Source organism: Globicephala melas, chromosome 13 (genome assembly GCF_963455315.2).
Source record: "Globicephala melas chromosome 13, mGloMel1.2, whole genome shotgun sequence".
Taxonomy (NCBI): Eukaryota; Metazoa; Chordata; class Mammalia; order Artiodactyla; family Delphinidae; genus Globicephala; species Globicephala melas.
This window is the reverse complement of record NC_083326.1, coordinates 67,159,659-67,177,538: the sequence shown is the minus strand read 5'-3', so window position 1 is coordinate 67,177,538 and position 17,880 is coordinate 67,159,659. Positions and strand designations below refer to the sequence as shown.

General features: G+C 38.6%; 1 protein-coding gene across 6 annotated transcripts in view; it reads left to right on the top strand.

Moving 5' to 3' along the window:
* The window catches only part of MTMR3 (myotubularin related protein 3), a 136,842-nt gene that overhangs the window by 80,436 nt on the left and 38,526 nt on the right, over positions 1 to 17,880 (top strand). For all 6 annotated transcript variants that reach the window (XM_060311126.1, XM_030860772.2, XM_060311124.1 and 3 more), the window contains 3 exons: positions 4,038 to 4,123; positions 12,088 to 12,177; positions 12,607 to 12,723. In XM_060311126.1, the coding sequence (XP_060167109.1) occupies positions 4,121 to 4,123; positions 12,088 to 12,177; positions 12,607 to 12,723 (210 nt within the window). In that variant the 5' untranslated portion in view covers positions 4,038 to 4,120. The remainder of the gene's footprint in view (positions 1 to 4,037; positions 4,124 to 12,087; positions 12,178 to 12,606; positions 12,724 to 17,880) is intronic.

Genomic DNA, 17,880 nt, shown 5'->3' with positions numbered 1-17,880 from the left:
CATAACCACAGAAACCTCCTAACCACTGTGACATTGTCAGTTATACAGAAAATTAATAAATAACATCAAATATTATATGGGCAGATTTCCCTAAATGTCTCAAATTATTTTTATACTTTGAATTAGGATCCAAGCAAAGTCCATATATTGCAGTTGGTTGACATGTCACTTACATCTCTTTTTTAATCTGAGTTTTCCTTTGATCTCTTCTGTCTTGCAGTTTAAAGAATTGGGGTTATTTTTATATTTTTATAGGTTTCTCTAGACTAGATCTATGTTCATCCTATATTTCATTAGCAGTTGTAGAAAGATGATACTTACTTGTGTCTTTCCTTGTTTGTGTATTAGGTGAAATACTACCCCCATCAACTACTTGGTTGTACAGAGGTTCAGTTTATATAGGAAAAGCAAGATAAATACTAATTCTTTGCCTTTATTTACCAGTTTCAAAAATAAGAAGTTGCTTACTTAGCATCCTGCAGTGGTGACCAGTGAAAGGGAAAGAGAGAAATATTATGAACTTATAATTAAACATATTGAAATTCAATATATAGCCCTTATTTTTGCTCAAATTATTCCATTTTCACCAGTGATTCTGTTTAGATTGGTTCTGGAGTCCTTTTGATATACCCTTAGTAGTCTTTGATAGTTTCCTTGCTTTCCAATTTAATGTTCCAGGATGAACTTACACATTTTCTGTTCTAGACCTGTAATTGGCTATTTCTCAGGAGCTTTGTTGACTCCTTTTGAAGTGAGAATTAATATTTAGATACCATGGTCTACATGCTTAGAATGCTCATTGCTGCTGGGTCAGTTCCATAACTTTTTTGCAGTAGGATTATTTTTAGTATTTCATGAAGAGTTTGATTATATTCATACTCCTCACCTACACATCACATAAAACTTACCCTTTAAAAGCATACAGTTCAGGAGTTTTAGTATGTTGTGCTAAACCACCACTAATCTGTTTTCTGTCTCTACCTAGATTTAAAATTCTGGGCAATTCATATAAATGAAATTGTACAATATGGTATTTTGTGCCTGGCTTCTTTCAGTTAGTATTATGTTTTCAGTGTTCATCCGTATTGTATCACGTGTCAGTATTTTAGTCTTCTTTTATTGCTGGATAATATTCCATTGTGTGGATATACCACATTTTATTCTTTCATCATTTGATGGACATTTGGGTTGTTTCTGCTTCTTGGCTATTATGAAAAATGCTGCTGTGAACATTAACACACAAGTTTTTGTGTGGATATGTTTTCAGGTCTCTTGGGTATATACCCAGGAATGGAGTTAATGACTTATATGGTGAATTTTAAAGGAACTGCTAAACCATTTTCTACAACAGTGCATGAAGGGTTTCAAGTTCTCCACGTTCCACTACCTTTTTTATGTTCATTTCTTCATCACTGGAGTTGCACTTTGTTATCTGTTTTGAAAAACTTCAAATCCACTTCTATTTGAGTTATTTAAAATATAGCAGTTTGAATATGTATATGGTACTGTCATTAGACATTTAATTCTAAAACACAAATATCTTTTGCACAACATTAGGGCAGTTTAAAAATAAAATTCATCCAGTAGGTGTTTCTTTTTAAAGTGATCTTTAAGAGATTTTTTTCTAATAAGTTCGTACCCTCAGGAATAATTTCTTTGCCTTTCCTCCTTTCCTTTTTAATTAATTCCAACAGGTGGCCTCTTTACATACCCTTGCCACCTCATCTAAAACAGCAGTTCTTTGTTACTCATCTCTAAACCCTGCTTTATTTTCTTTGTAACACTTACCAGCTACCTAATATAAACATATCTATCTATTTGTTTCTAGTGGGGAAGGCAGGCAGTAAAATTTTTATTTTATTTCATTTTTTAAATTTATTTTTGGCTGCGTTGGGTCTTCGTTGCTGTGTGCGGGCTTTCTCTAGTTGAGATGAGCGGCGCTAGTCTTTTTGTGGTGCACAGGCTTCTCATCGTGGTGGCTTCTCTTGTTGCGGAGCACAGGCTCTAGATGTGCAGGCTTCAGTAGTTGCAGCATGTGGGCTCAGTAGTTGTGGCGCATGGGCTTAGTTGCTCTGCGTCATGTGGGATCTTCCCGGACTAGGGATCGAACCCGTGTCCCCTGCATTGGCAGGCAGATTCTTTTATTTATTTATTTATTTATTTATTTAGGCTGCATTGGGTCTTCGTTGGTACACGCGGGCCCCCTCCAGCTGCGGCGAGCAGGGGCCACCCTGCGCCGCGGTGTGCGGGCTTCTCACTGCGGTGGTCTCTCTTGCCGCAAAGTGCGGGCTCTAGGCGCATGGGTCTCAGCAGCTGTGGTGCAAGGACCCAGCTGCCCCAAGGCACGTGGGAGCTTCCCAGACCAGGGATCGAACCCGTGTCCCCTGCAATGGCAGGTGGACTCTCAACCACTGCACCACCAGCGAAGTCCCAGGCATTAAAATTAAACTCCGTGACTTTTTGGTTACAGTTGTCTCCCCTAGATCTAGAGCAGTGCTTGGGTTATACTAGGTGTTGAATAATTATTTATTGAAATGAATGAATAAATGAGAATTTTATGCTAATCTCTGTTCTTGAGCTAGGTTATATCACAAAGACTTGTTTTAGGTTTGAATAATGGTAAGAATGATGACTCTGACTTGATTTGTTACTAAACCACTTGGTTCTTCCTCATCCTTCTAGCCTCTGAACAATGGAGTACCCCAAACCACCACTTGGTCCTCTTAGTTTCTCCATCTGTACTTGCCCCAGAATTTACTAGCTTTAATGCCATCCACACCGTTATGGCTCCCACATTTATGTTACTATCTCTAGCTTCCATCTTCTTCATCTCCAGGCTAGTTTGTTCAGCTTTTACTTGGTGTCTTCAACGGGATATCTGATAGGCATCTCAAATATAACGTGTCTAAAACGGAACCTTTGATTCCCTGTTTCCCCTCCAGTACCTCTGCACAGAGTGGGTAATCCATTTTTCTTAATGTTTTCCCTCATCAGTAAGTGGGAAATCCTTGCTTCTAGATGCTGAAGCCAGAAAGTGTGACTTCTTTTATTTAATGAATTAGCTCAAATCCTGTGGGTGGTAATTTCAAAATATATCCAGAATCCAGCAGTGTCTCAACCATTTCCATCACTACTTCTTACGGTGATTATTTCCTTCTGACAGGTCTTCCTGTTTCCTCCTATGCTCCCTCTGTTCCCGCCCTATAGCCAGAGCCATCCTTTAAGTCACCTCATGTCACTCCTTTGTTCATAACTGCACAAGGCTCCACATGTTCTGGGCCCTGCTACTTCTTTGATGTCCTCTGTTCCCTCACTTTCACTGCTCACAAAGAGTTTACTTTGAATATTGAATCCCAGACTGCCTAAAATATCCTATATTCATGGAAGTTCAGTGAACTAGAAATGCTGGCTTTGCATGAAATGTATTTTTTTTAAAAAAGCTACTTATTAGAGATGATAGTGTTCTTACTAGCCTGTCTTTGAGTTTCTTGTTAGGTATTCCTCCCCCACTCTTAAAGTTGTTTCTGAAAACCAGGTAAAGGTATTAGTGCAGTTTATGTGACTTTTCAGTGAGCACAGGATATTGGGGCAAAAGGCAGTTTTTTCATATTTTTTTACTAAGCCAGTTTGGTTCCCACAGATGGGGAGATCCACTTTGAATTTACAGATAACCACAAAAACATACTGTAATATTACAAGAATGTTGTTTTTGCATTTGCAGGTTAGTTTTAGTTATTGCTTTATTATTTTCATCTAAGGTTTATAATATTTTTTGTATTGCTATCAACATTAAGAACATGAGCATTTGCTACTTTTTTGCTCAAATAGTTTATGACCAGGAGGATTTTCACAAGGGAGTTAAGGAGTTTGGATTTGACTAGTGGGGATTGGCTGGGTGATATTCAGCTTTTCCTTGGCTGACTGGTCAGGTCTTTAGGTCCTTGTATATGCAGTTTCTTTAATTAGGGTATGGCCAAACGGGGCGGGGGTGTGTGTGGGAATTGCCAATTTTGTCCTTTTTTTTTTTCTTTTTCAAGATCCAGGCATAAAGGAAAGAAACGCCTTGCCAAGATACGGAAGAAAGGACGGGGATCTCTCCTCCTAATCTGGGCCTCCTGTCATGGTAAGTACAGAGAAATAACAAGAAAATTGAACTTGAACTCTGTCCTGACAATTAAGTGAATACTAATAAGTTCAGTTACCCATTTTTGTTATTGTGAGAAATCATTTCACTTTTTCTTTCCCAGAACTCTCTTGTCTATTTTCTTTTATTGTTTACTTAGTAGTAATAATTTTAGAATATTCTAGTGTCTTAGAGCAGTTTTGCTTCTATTAACTTTAATCCTGTGAATTAGATATTGTCTCTTTTCAGTAAGATAGTAAATGGAGTCAAGACTAAAACCCATGTTTTCTAGGAAGGAAGGTATCATGAAAAGCTTTTCTCTGTGTGTGTGCGCGCGTGCGCACGCGCGCATGTGTGTGTTTTGTGTGTAGGAGAATTATATGGTCATACACATATTCTTTATGAATTTACCTTTCTGGATAGAAGCAATTCCCTGTCTTTCCTGTCCTGTCTCTTTAAGGCATTATTTTTATCCCAGAGAAGATGAAGTAGCTCTGCACACTCCCTACCTACCTACGTCTTTGACTAAAATGAGTGTATTTCAGTGACTTGTGGGCTATTTAGGACCCAGTTCAGGCAGAGATGATGGAGCAATGAGCCAACCACATTTCTGTCAATCCTGAGAACATGTAAACCGTGCTCCAAGGCTTAAATAAGAAATGGTCCTCTGTAATATTGTCCCGCTTCTATCTTGGTGATGTTTTCTAGAACCAAACTCTGTCTCATGCTGGTGCACAAAAAACGAATTGAAAAGGCCATGTTAATTTCAAGCTTCATTAGGAACATGGGTTGAAAGTGCTTTTCAAAATTAAAAACAAACTAAAACAAAACAGAAAAACTAGTTGTATAGAAGTGTCATTAAAACGACGACAAAGGTAACTGCTGTCATCTTAAATCTTTGCCAGTTTTTTCTTAGTTTGTGGGCATAACAACTTTCTAATGTATTCTATACCCAAACACTGATGAGCTTTTCTTTAGACTATATTTTATTTTATTGGTTTTCATGAGTTTTTAATGAATTGAAAAAGTGTTTGCCTAATATTTTATGGTATGTATGCCAATGCTAATGAGTAGCAAATGGTGGGCTTATGAAAGCAGCTCTGTTCTGTACTGAGGGGTTGTCCTTCATTGTGTACCACATAGCTACAACGGTGTAGTCCTCATTCTGGTGCTGCTGGGGTCTCTGGTGCCCTGCAGACAGTCTTCCTGGTGCGCTCTGGAGATACTTCTGTGTGCAGTATTTGGCGAGCAGTATGACCATGGGTCTTTTTAAAAAAATCTGTCATAAAGTAGCATTATAACAAGTTTTTACAAGTACTTATTTACAACTCTTCCACCAAAACCCATGGTTGTGTTCCTTTCTAACTAGTTTATGTCGATATGTAGTTGGAATTAAAACATAATTATTTTGCTTATTTCACTAAATGAATTAAACATTTTCACTCGTTGACTCATTGGATTCCTAATGATTTTTTACTAGCTACATCATTTTGCAAGTTGTTGAATCACTGATTTAAATAATATTAATTAATTTCTTTTGTTTTAGAATTTTGGTTCTGTGTCCTTAATCCTTATTTTTTGTATAGAGAATTCAGAAGTACTGGTTTTTCTTTGTTTTTTTAGTGTATACTTCTATACTAATTTGAGTAACATCCTCATACTTTTAAAAGTTCTTAAATGAGATTGAGGTTTCTTCGGGAGATTAAGTATTAGGAAGATGTTTTCATGTTTCATTATGGAAAATCTCAAGCCTGTACAAATCGAGAATTGTATGATGAACCCTCATATATGCATCAACCAGCTGCAATAATCATCAGTTCATGGCCACACTTGTTTCTTCTGACTCCCTCACCCACACCTCTTTGTATTATTTTGAAACAGATCACAAACATTATATCAAGGGAAATTTATTTTTGATCGCCTTTAATACCAGTCTTAAGAATGATAAATTGACAGACTGACAGTCACTTTAACTTTTACATTTGTCAAATGTTCCTACAGGTATTTCACTCTTAAGTATAGTTTTTTTTTTAATCCTGGAAGGCTGTATATAAATTCAGTTTATAGACATTTCCACTGGTCAGCCTCTACTCGCCATGTTCTTTAAATATTTATCTCTAATGTTGACTTCTGAGGTATAGACTTAAGTCTCTTACCTGCATAGTTTAGTGAATAGCAGAAATTAGCCTGGAACTGTGGTGACTGATCCCTTTTCAAGATTTTATAGGTGACCCCGTATGGCGCTGGTGGAGATTCAGTACCACCAGATTCCACAATGCCTGGTGTTCCTCAGCAATAGCAGGAAATCGACCATGTGGAATACATTCTCCTACTAATAAACTACTGCTTATAGCTAGCCTAGGAGAAATTTGTTTTCAAGCCTCTTATCAGGCTAACACTTTGACAGAGTTTTTCTTTTTCTTTTTTTAGTACATTTATTTATTTATTTATGGCTGTGTTGGGTCTTCGTTGCTCCACACGGGCTTTCTCTAGTTGCGGTGAGCGGGGGCTACTCTTCATTGCAGTGTGCGGACTTCTCATTGTGGTGGCTTCTCTTGTTGCAGAGCATGGGCTCTAGGCACGCGGGCTTCAGTAGTTGTGGCACGTGGGCTCAGTAGTTGTGGCTTGTGGGCTCTAGAGTGCAGGCTCAGTAGTTGTGGCGCATGGGCTTAGTTGCTCCACGGCATGTGGGATCTTCCTGGACCAGGGTTTGAACCCGTGTCCCCTGCATTGGCAGGTGGATTCTTAACCACTGTGCCACCAGGGAAGTCCCCAGACTTTTTCTTCCTTGCCTTTTGTCTCCTTCCAGCTCTTCCTCCATCAGCCATCTCAAGTTTGTCCTCCCTTTTACATAATGAAACTCAGAAACTGTAATAAATTAGGTAGTTGATTTAGCTTATGTTTAGCCAAGTAATGTTTTTACCATTCTTCTTGGAAAGTCTATGAATAGTTTAATCCTAATCCTTGGGGATTAAATGCATTTTTATGTATTGTGTTGGCCATAAAGTTCATTCGGATTTTTCTGTAAGAGCTTGTGGGAAAATCCGAACGAACCTTTTGGCCATCCAATGTAAGGGGGAAAATCAGTCCAGAAGCCGTACAGGTAACGTGAACTGAGACAGTTTTATTAAAAAAAGCATTTATTTCATTTGACTGTGAAATATTATTTCTTTATGCTCATCTTGTTTGCCAAATTCTCAGTTCTCTTATGCTGAAAATCATTTGTTCCATTTTCAGTTTTCGGTAACTGCTTTGGTTATATGCATTGGCCTGGATTAGCCCCCAAGTAAATGTGCCAGCAAGAATGAATTGATAAATGGCTTCTCTAGTTTTTTTTTTGTTGTTGTTGTTGTTTAGGCCTGCTATGTTATTTCAGTTCTATGCTATTTAGAGGTCAGTAAAAATCTAGTCCAGGAATCACTTAAAGAATTAATGATGTGTCAAATGATCTTGAAGAGAATAAAAGTTTAGGCCTTATATATTTAGGTGAGTTTAAAAAGGTAATGTGATGCTGAGAAAGCATGTTTACAATGTACTTTTATGTAATAATTTTTAAAAGCCCCCCCCCATATTTTATAGCTTTTCCTGTCTATCCCCTATTGGTTTATGAGAAAAACTTCCTAAATTCAAGTTTTCTCATATCTTTTCTCTTTAGTGCTGAGTGTGAATACTCAGTATTCTTTAAGTCAAGAACTACATCTTAAGAATGGAAATAGAATTGGTTAAAAGAAAAAAAGGTAACATTTATAGAAAAATTGAGTTCCTTTCAAATATGACTATGTCCCTTATTCCTTCACCCAATCATTGACCTCAGAGGAAGTGAGTGGAAGGGAATAAAATGGAACAGATTGACACAAAACTCTTCATATAACAGGTTATTTTGGTGTTTATAGAAGTGGAGACATTCTTCGTACACCCTAGGTAATTATATTTCTTGAGGCTCCAAGCCATGTCATATCAACCTTACTAAAACATACCAACTTCATTAAACTTTTATTTATTTATTGCTATAAATAACTGAATAGATTTTTATACTTTTGCTTTTGAAATTATTTGATTATCAGCTATGATTTCTTGACAGTCATGGTGAATACTTAGCAGTGTCACTTCCCTAGGACTGCTAAGTATATGACAAGTTTTATATTTTTTGATAGCATTTTATGAACCATTTATAAAGTTGTTACAGTTTTATTTTTAGAATTTGAAGCCGCTAATTTCTTTATACATTTTAAGTATCAAACTTTTTAAAAGTTTGTGCCTCAAGATAAAACCTGTGCCTCAAGATAAAATGGCCCCTTAGAGGGGTTGGAATGGGCCCAGTCAGCTAGAGTAGCAAAGATACAGTTTTATGGGTAGTAGCTGAGTGAGTGAGTGTTGTTGAAGTCTCTGTATGGCTGTTCGTTTCATCACTAGGTGACTGGTTTTATAGAAAGCCTGACTTCAGATTAAACAGCTTTACTTGGTACAGTCAGTGGTACCACATCCATGGATTCCCCGATTAATCGGGGAAAATTACAGAAAATTCCAAAAAGCAACACCTGAATGTGCTGTGCACCAGCAACTATTTACATAGCATTTACTTTATATTAGGTTTTATAAGTAATCTAGAGGTGATTTAAAGTATACTGGAGGATGAGTATATGCAGTATATACAGTATTATATGCAAATACTGTATACCTTTTTTATATAAGGGATTTGAGTATCCATGGGAGTGCTGTGTGTCCTGGAACCTATCCCCCTCAGATACTGAAGGACGAATGTGTTTAGTAGTGGATTATAGTAGAGCAGCAATTCTCAAAGTCTTTGGTCTGAGGACCTCTTTTTACATTCTTGACTTATTGAGGGCCCCAAAGAGCTTTTGTTTATATAGGGTGTGTCTGTCTGTATTTACTATCTTAGAAGTTAAAAGCTGGGCTTCCTTGCTGGCACAGTGGTTAAGAATCCGCCTGCCAATGCAGGGGACACGGGTTCGATTCCTGGCCCAGGAAGATCCCACATGTCACGGAGCAACTGAGCCCGTGCACCACAATTACTGAGCCTGTGCTCTAGAGCCCGTGAGCTACAACTATTGAGCCCACGTGCCACAACTACTGAAACCTGCGCACCTAGAGCCCGTGCTCTGCAACAAGAGAAGCCACAACGAGAGTCCGCGCACCGCAACGAAGAGTAGCCCCCGCTTGCCGCAACTAGAGAAAGCCTGCGCACAGCAACGAAGACCCAACACAGCCAAAAAAAAAAAAGAACAAATTTATTTAAAAAAATAGTAATAAATTTATTTTTTAAAAAAGTTAAAGCTGAGAAATCTTTAAAATGTTCATTAATTCATTTAAAAATAACAATAACCAATTAAATGTTACCATAACACTTTTTATGAAAATTAACTTTTTCCTCATCCGACAATAATTAATATAAAAGAGTAGCATTGATTTTTACAGTTTTGGGTTTTTTTTTTTTTTTTTTTTTTCCGGTACGCGGGCCTCTCACTGCTGTGGCCTCTCCCGTTGCGGAGAACAGGCTCCGGACGCACAGGCTCAGCGGCCATGGCTCACGGGCCCAGCCGCTCCGCGGCACGTGGGATCTTCCCGGACCAGGGCACGAACCCGTGTCCCCTGCATCGGCAGGCGGACTCTCAACCACTGCGCCACCAGGGAAGCCCTTTACAGTTTTTTTAAAAATGTTTGGCTTAATAGATGATAGCTGGATTCTCATACCTACTTCTCCATCCAATTTGTTACAGTATGTTTTTTTTAAATAAATGAAGTAAATCCAGCCTCACAGAGATTCATAGTTAGAGGAAGAGTATTTTAATAGTTTTTCCAGGTAGTTGTGTGTATTCTTCTATTATACTGCATCAAAACTTGACAAGTATCAGTTCTTTTCAATAAATTTATTTATTTATTTATTTTTGGCGGCATTGGGTCTTTGCTGTGCACGGGCTTTCTCTAGTTGTGGCGAGCGGGGGCTACTCTTCGTTGCAGTGCGTGGGCTTCTCATCGCGGTGGCTTCTCTTGTTGCAGAGCACCGGCTCTAGACGTGCGGGCTTCAGTAGCTGTGGCTTGCCGGCTCTAGAGCGCAGGCTCAGTAGTTGTGGCCCATGGGCTTAGTCGCTCCACGGCATGTGGGATCTTCCCGTACCAGGGCTTGAACCTGTGTCCCCTGCCTTGGCAGGCAGATTCTTAACTACTGCTCCACCAGGGAAGCCCCGACCAGTATCAGTTCTTTGAAGGTTAGTTGCAGTGTGGAATCTGAAGCCATATCAGTGAACTTTTTGTATTATGTTAAAACCATAGGTCTGTCTTGCACTTTAAATTAATCTTTTATCCATGCATAATTTTGTAACATCAAAAATAGGTCATTTAGGGGCTTCCCTGTTGGCGCAGTGGTTGAGAGTCCACCTGCCGATGCAGGGGACACGGGTTCGTGCCCTGGTCCGGGAAGATCCTACATGCTGCGGAGCGGCTGGGCCCGTGAGCCATGGCCACTGAACCTGCGCGTCCGGAGCCTGTGCTCCACAACGGGAGAGGCCCGCATACCGCAAAAAAGAAAAAAAAGAATGGGTCATTTTGAAAATAATGAGGAGTGAGTAATGCAGATCTTCCAAATGTCGACATATTTCGTGATACAATTTCTTTTAAAAATCACCCTTGGGGACTTCCCTGGTGGAGCAGTGGTTAAAACTCCGCCTCCCAGTGCAGGGGATACGGGTTCGATCCCTGGTCCGGGAAGATCCCACATGCCGTGGAGCAGTTAAGCCTGTGTGTCACAACTGCTGAGCCTGTGCTCTAGAGCCCGTGAGCCACAACTACTGAGCCCGGGTGCCATGACTACTGAAGCCAATGCGCCTAGAGCCCGTGCTCCACAACAGGAGAAGCCACCACAATGAGAAGCCCGCGCACCGCAACAGAGAGTAGCCCCCACTCTCCGCAACTAGAGAGAAAGCCCACATGCAGCAACGCAGACAAAAACAAACAAAAAACCTTGAGTATTGTTTGTTTATAGATAGGATTTTTCTTTCTTTGAGATTAAAAAATTGTTAGAAGTGTGATAAGTAGCATGTGTGGAAATGTCCACTAACTAGTGGTTGTACTTCTTACTGGTGCTGTCAGTTTAACAAGATATGGTTTTGCTTATGTAAAATTTGCTGTGTAAACAGATTCCATCATAATTTAAAGTCAGACTTTCCACCAGATTGCTTTTTCCCCCTGGTCTTCCTATACCATAAAAATTCATAATGTAAAAGGCTACTTTTTAATATAAATTATAATTAGTTCAATTCATGTGCCATTTAGATTATAATTTATTGCTTCTTTGAAATTGCCTTAATAGAAATAAATCTAATTTGTAATATAAAGCAGATTATGCTAGGGGTAGTGGTTCACACATGTTTTCAGTTTGAGAATTCACTTCTTAAGTTTACATTAAAAAGAAAAAAACTTTGTTATGGAAAGTTCACATATAACCAAAGTAGACACAGTGGTATAGTGAACTCTCACTTAAAAGTTGCATGAATTATCCCTCATGGACAGTTCTGTTTCATTTATGCCCCATTCCCTTCCCTCTCCAATTATTTTGAAGCAAATTCCAGACGGGAGTCACATCATTTCATTTTTATATAATGCAGAATGTATCTTTCAAAAATAAGAATTAAAGGTTATAACTTAAGAGAAAAAAGCCACTGTATCTTGGTTTCTCTTAAAAGTAATATACTAAGAACTTATTAGTGCTTAATAGAAATGTTCTTAACCTCTTTAACTTTTTTTTTGGCATTGGTGTGTTCTCCATCTAAAGGCGCCTAATGTATTAGATGGAACACTTTTGGGGGTGAATATTTTTTCATTGAGCTTTCTGCCAGTCCACCATGGTCACTGGACTCTCACTGTTATTATGCTTCTAGACATGGCAGAAAAACCCAGTATGGATGAGTAGGAGCTTTGAAATTATTTAAACATTTGGGTTTTTCCAGGATGAAGAGACTCGGCACAGCCTTGAGTGCATCCAGGCCAATCAGATCTTTCCCAGGAAGCAGCTGATCCGGGAGGATGAGAATCTTCAGGTAATTTCAGGCCACTTTTGATTGTGAAATAAGTATTAAGCATCATAGTAACAATGTAGCAGAACTAATGGATTCAAGTAATGTGCTATGTATAGGAAAATATGTATTAGAAAAATATATTTTTTCCTGAGCCATACACATAATAGAAATATAAGCTGGAAAACATCTCTCCTTTTAGAAAGACTTTTTTTTCCTGAGAATTCACTGAGATGATCATCTCTGTGTCATTCCTTCTGTAGTCTAGAATATGAATAACTAGGTTTTATGAATCTTGAATCTTGTGGGTATAAACCCATCCTCTTTAGGTCCCTTACCCATTTATGTACTGTTTTTGAGTGACAATGTTTATCATCCATTCACCTGACCCGTGTTTGAACACTTTGCTTTACTGCTTCAAAACTCTGAAGGGTTTCTTCTTCCATTTTGAAGGTTCCTTTCCTTGAACTTCATGGAGAAAGCACAGAGTATGTGGGCCGTGCTGAGGATGCCATCATTGCCCTTTCTAATTACAGACTTCACATCAAGTTCAAGGAGTCTCTGGTTAACGTAAGTGTTTCTCAACTGTTCTCCCACTAAAGTAGATGGAGAAAGGAAGCATTCAATAAAAAAAAACTTGTTACTGTTCTCAAAGAGAGGAGTGTTATATGGGGTTTGGTTTGAAAACCTTGTGTGCTCTGCTTTTCTCTCACTTAATTTAAGCACTCAGGGACACTAGGTTAGCAAGCAACTCTTGTGCTTGATTTAAAATGATACATGTAGTTGTCAGCTAAGGTGTCCATTGTCTACTAACACTGCATGAATTGCAGTAGGTAATGTTGTACCATTAAGCTTTGTAAGGGTGCAAAGGCTGTATAGGCTTTTATTCCTCATTTTTTAGTAGTTGCTGACTGCCTCAGTTGAGAGAACTTCCTGGACCTTAATGTCAAATGTTGAGTTGTACTTTGAGCTCAGTGCAGACTTCTGTTATAGGATGAAGTTATTCTAATGGCTCCTTAGTGGTATTAAGTATAGATGTCAAGTACAATGTGTATTTGCATAATGGACTATATATTGCTGAAGAGAAGGAAGGCTTTCAGTTTTCGAGTGCATTTACCCTTTTCAATTATGAGGGTATTCTCAGTGAACTGGTTCTTCCAGCACACTTGCCATCATTAATAGTTTTCAATAAACGTGCCTTTCACCACAAAAATGTGAAGGTTCATGTATTTCAACCAAATGAATGCCTTCTTCCTTCCTCACTGGACCGTATTGTGGCTTTTTGCACTTTGGTTCTAGCACAAAGAAGTGTATTATGACATCTTGTAAAAGCTCAGGACTGTAGTTTCATTCAGATTGCGTGTTTTGGGGTTCATTTGGGGATTCTTAGAAAAAGTTTTCTCAGCCATCCAGAAGTTACCCAATTCCTTCATCATATTTTTCCCTTGGCAAGACTCAAATGGCTGACATTTGCTTTGTGGTTGGCATTTATTATTTTAGTATTTATTATTATTCTTTGTAGTTAAGCATTTATGTCCAGGAATCATTGTGGCCTGAATTCCTTCTGGTTTCTAAATTTGGGCTATGATCATATCTGTTATGTTAGTTTTCTGCCTATCAGCTAAAAATACACACTGGATTCATCAAGGAAAGAGGCATGTTGTGCTTTCTTACCATATAGCACTGTATTCAGAAGGGCCCATTTGGAATTGGGTGGCCGTGATAGGAGGGGACAGGATTGAATCTCCTATAACATTCCAGCAACCAGGCGTTTCCTACCAGCTACTGTGGAAATAATGACAGTAATAATTAGTAGAATTGCCCAATTTAATTTTGTGTTTAAACTGTGTTTAAATGTCTAGAATTGATGAAATTGTAATTAAATTGCATGTGGAGATAATTTAGTTTCATATCATTGCATTTTTCCATACAGTCCTCTGTCTCTCAGCTTTTTGGTTTATGGCGAAGTATTTCAGAGACTATTTTTAGATCTATTTGGGAATATGGTCTGTTGGAGAGAAAGCATGGATTTGATCATGTCATTCACCAGCCTGAAGCCCTTCAGTGTTTCTTAACTACTTCTAAGATGAAATTACTTAGCATGGTATGATCCTTGGTCCCTGACAGCTTTTCTGTATCCCTCTTTTCCCCCTTCTTCCCTTTGTATTGGTAAAACCACCTTCCTTGGAATCTCAGACATACTTTACACCTCTGAGTTCTCTTTTCTCCTACCCAGGGAACTTCTCTTCATCTGTCAAAACCCAGTTCAGGTGATAAATTCTTCTGTGAAGCCTTTCTCAATCTCAGTTCCCTCCCTGACAGTTTATTACCCTCTCTTCTGGCTTTTTCTGTATCTTGAACATACCTTTACAACATTTACCAGATATGCTATAATTTTTTGTTTATTCATCTTTGTATCTTCAGAATCCAGCATGTGTACTGGTGCCATGGTATTCAGTAAATACTAAAGTGAATTGAAGTTAATAGGGGTTTGAAATTGATATTAGACCATTTTTAAACCCCCTTTGGGTTTAAAGTTCATTTTAAAACATACTTCTGTGTAAATACGCCTGTGTCATCTTGTCTCTTAACAGTAGCTGTATGAGTAGGTTGTTTACTGGAATTGTTGGTCCCCCACTGTGATTGAGATACAGTGCTTAAGAAAACTTACCCCTGTTTTTACTTTTGACTCATTTCTTCACCTAAAAGTGCTTTCCATTTAGCATTATAACCCTCTAAGGCATAGAGCCTGCATGTCACGTTTTAAAAAGCCCAAGATAATGGTTTTGCACAGAAAAATTGTTGTGCAAAAGTATTTTGGCATTGCAGTGACTTTAAACATTTCAGGTTGAGAGCGACTAGGACTTCTTCATACAAGTACGTTAATCACGTCGCAGTTAGAGCTAAGGTTCCTAAAACCTGTGGTTACTCCAGGAAACAATGGCTCCTCCTACACTGGGTCCTCCCTCAGCAGATGAGCATTTCAGTAAAATCTGTGAGATTAAGAGACCCCCCCCTTTAAAGGTTATTATATCTAAATCAAACATAAATCTACCATCACCCAGATGTACCAGTATATATTGTGGCATGCTCCAGTTTGCATCATTTTGTATGCTTTTAAATCAACACACATCATTTTGTATACTTTTGAATCAACACATTTAGCACTTTAGAGAATGACTTACTGTCAAGCTTTAAATAGTTACCTGATAATCATATATTCTCTGTTAATTTCACAGCAGCGCTGAGATACATCATTACTTTAATGCACACACATTCACTGGATATCAAGTTTCCAGTTTCTGGGGTAAAGAACCTCTAGTACAGTTCAGTTGTAGCATTTAAGGTATGAATTGCTCCTATTCTGTGCTTTTCCCAAACTATATTTTTACATATGTACAGGTAATTTGCTCAACTAATTTATAAACAAGTAAGTGTTCAAGTGGAGTTCATGAAATTTTTAAACAATTCTTGTTGTGTAATTCAATAGACCGCCTCTCAATCTGCTGCTTCTGCAGTCCCAGTAAGTAGCATGAGAATTCTAGGCGGTTGTTGCACCTGTGCTTGGAACAAACTGGTTTTGAGTGTCAGATGCTCACCTTGCAAATCAGCAAAGTGTGTCATCTCTGCATGAGTCCCTTCCCTCATATTAGACAAAGTTCTAGTGGTTTCTTATATGAGGACAATTTGTGGGGTGGGGATAAAGCCACACAGTTTAAACATAAGCGGGTGGAATTGTGACCTTCAAAAAATGTAAACTGAATTTCAACCAGAAATAATTTGTAAAGTCAATGTGAATATTTAAAAGGACATTAAAACTCCATTTCCAGACTGCTCTGTTAATGCTTCTTAGGAACAAGCTGGAAGTATACTTGGAAACACTTTACTTAGCATTTTCCTAGATTCTTTCCATTGCCTAACTATTGTATATCAAAAATCTTCATTCCCCAAGCATCAAAAGGAGGTTATTGTTAACAATGCACTTTGGCCTTAGCATTCATAAATCAGAATAGCTTCTGAAACCAGTATGGAAGAGTACCTTGTAAATACCACAGGTGAGCAATAAAGAGTTGAGAATGAAGAGGTGAAGGGGTGAGAATAAAGAGTTTGGGTCTTTAACCTGTGACAGTCTCCTTCCTCTGACAGTTTTTTTTTTTTTTTTTTGCGGCACACGGGCCTCTCACTGTTGTGGCCTCTCCCGTTGCGGAGCACAGGCTCCGGACGCGCAGGCTCAGCGGCCATGGCTCACGGGCCTAGCTGCTCCGCGGAATGTGGGATCTTTCCAGACCCGTGTCCCCTGCATCGGCGGGCGGACTCTCAACCACTGCACCACCAGGGAAGCCCCCTCTGACTGGTTTTTGAGTCATAGGTGTTAGAGCCCAGATATTCCAGTGTGTTACAGATTTTAGGTGAAGACTCATTACATTATTTTTTACTCTGCTATTGCCAGTTTTACCTCACATGTGTATGCAAGATTAGTACTTCCCATTCATGCTATAAAAAGGGCATTTGTTTTTAAAAGGTATACATTATCCCACTTTTAAATTCTGGTGCTTAAAAAATAATTCACACACACACCCCCACCCACCCAGAATGAATTATGGTAAATATAGTAGGATATGATGATATAAAATTCCCTCTGGAATGAGACAGTACTGTGGGTCTTTTAGACTTGTGCATGTCTATTAAATTTTTAAACTGCCACTCTTCGGCTTTTTTGGATTGATGCTCTTATGAGTTTTGGTGTACATGATATAACTTTTGACCTTTTGAGGAATTGATTAACAGCACTGAGTGTGTTTGATGTATTTTGAGCATGAGTTTGGTGGGTTTTATAAGAGGAAAAGCACTGTAATGGGAGATAGAATTGCCTGGCAGGTAGAAGGCAGAGGAGAAAGGAGCAAAAAGAAAATGAGTTGCTACAAAACACTGAATCAGTGGGTAAGAGGATTTGAATGTGACTTTAGATTTCTTTGAATTGCCTCTAAGGAATCTTGGTTTACATTCCGTTTTCCTCTTGAAGATCCCTGGTAAAGAGGCTACTACTTAATTGTGAAAGAAAAACTAAAGTAGAGCTCACACAGAAGTGAAGGGCATCTTAGAGGAAGAAAGAAAGGAGTACCATATGTAATGGAAGGACCCTGAGCTAGAGGACAGCCATGGATTCTTGTCCTGACTTGCTGCTAGCTTTAGTGTAGTGGCTTAACCTTCCTGGGCTATAAAATGGTCTGGCTCTTGTGTCTGTAATTCTTTGTTATGAGGTTGAATATTGGGTATGTCTAGTTACAGAAATGGTAAGAGAGCCTCCTAATATGTGATGAAAGTTGAGAAACCTAAATCAGTGGACTTGCCTTTAAAAAAGTAGAGAACCTTATGTTTTGGTTGGATGTATGAAGAGGAAAAGAAGCCTATCTCTGGCTTTTTAGAAGAGGAAGCAGTCTGGGGGCAGGGGTGCATTGAAGAGTAACATTGAGGTGAAAAGGGAAGAAAAAAGGGAGATACTCATTTGATATAAAATCAGGTATTTCCCTTTTAGGTCCTTGTTCTTGCTGCATATTAAACTTCCTTGCATGTGACAATTTGCATGATTATTAAAATCTGTTTTCTGTGCCTATGACTTGAGTACACATGGTTGTTTCTGGTGACTTGCTAGTATCTGTATACTAGCAACCAACATTTTTATCCTTATTCCTTAAATTTGCAGTGTTAAAATACATGAAAATTTGT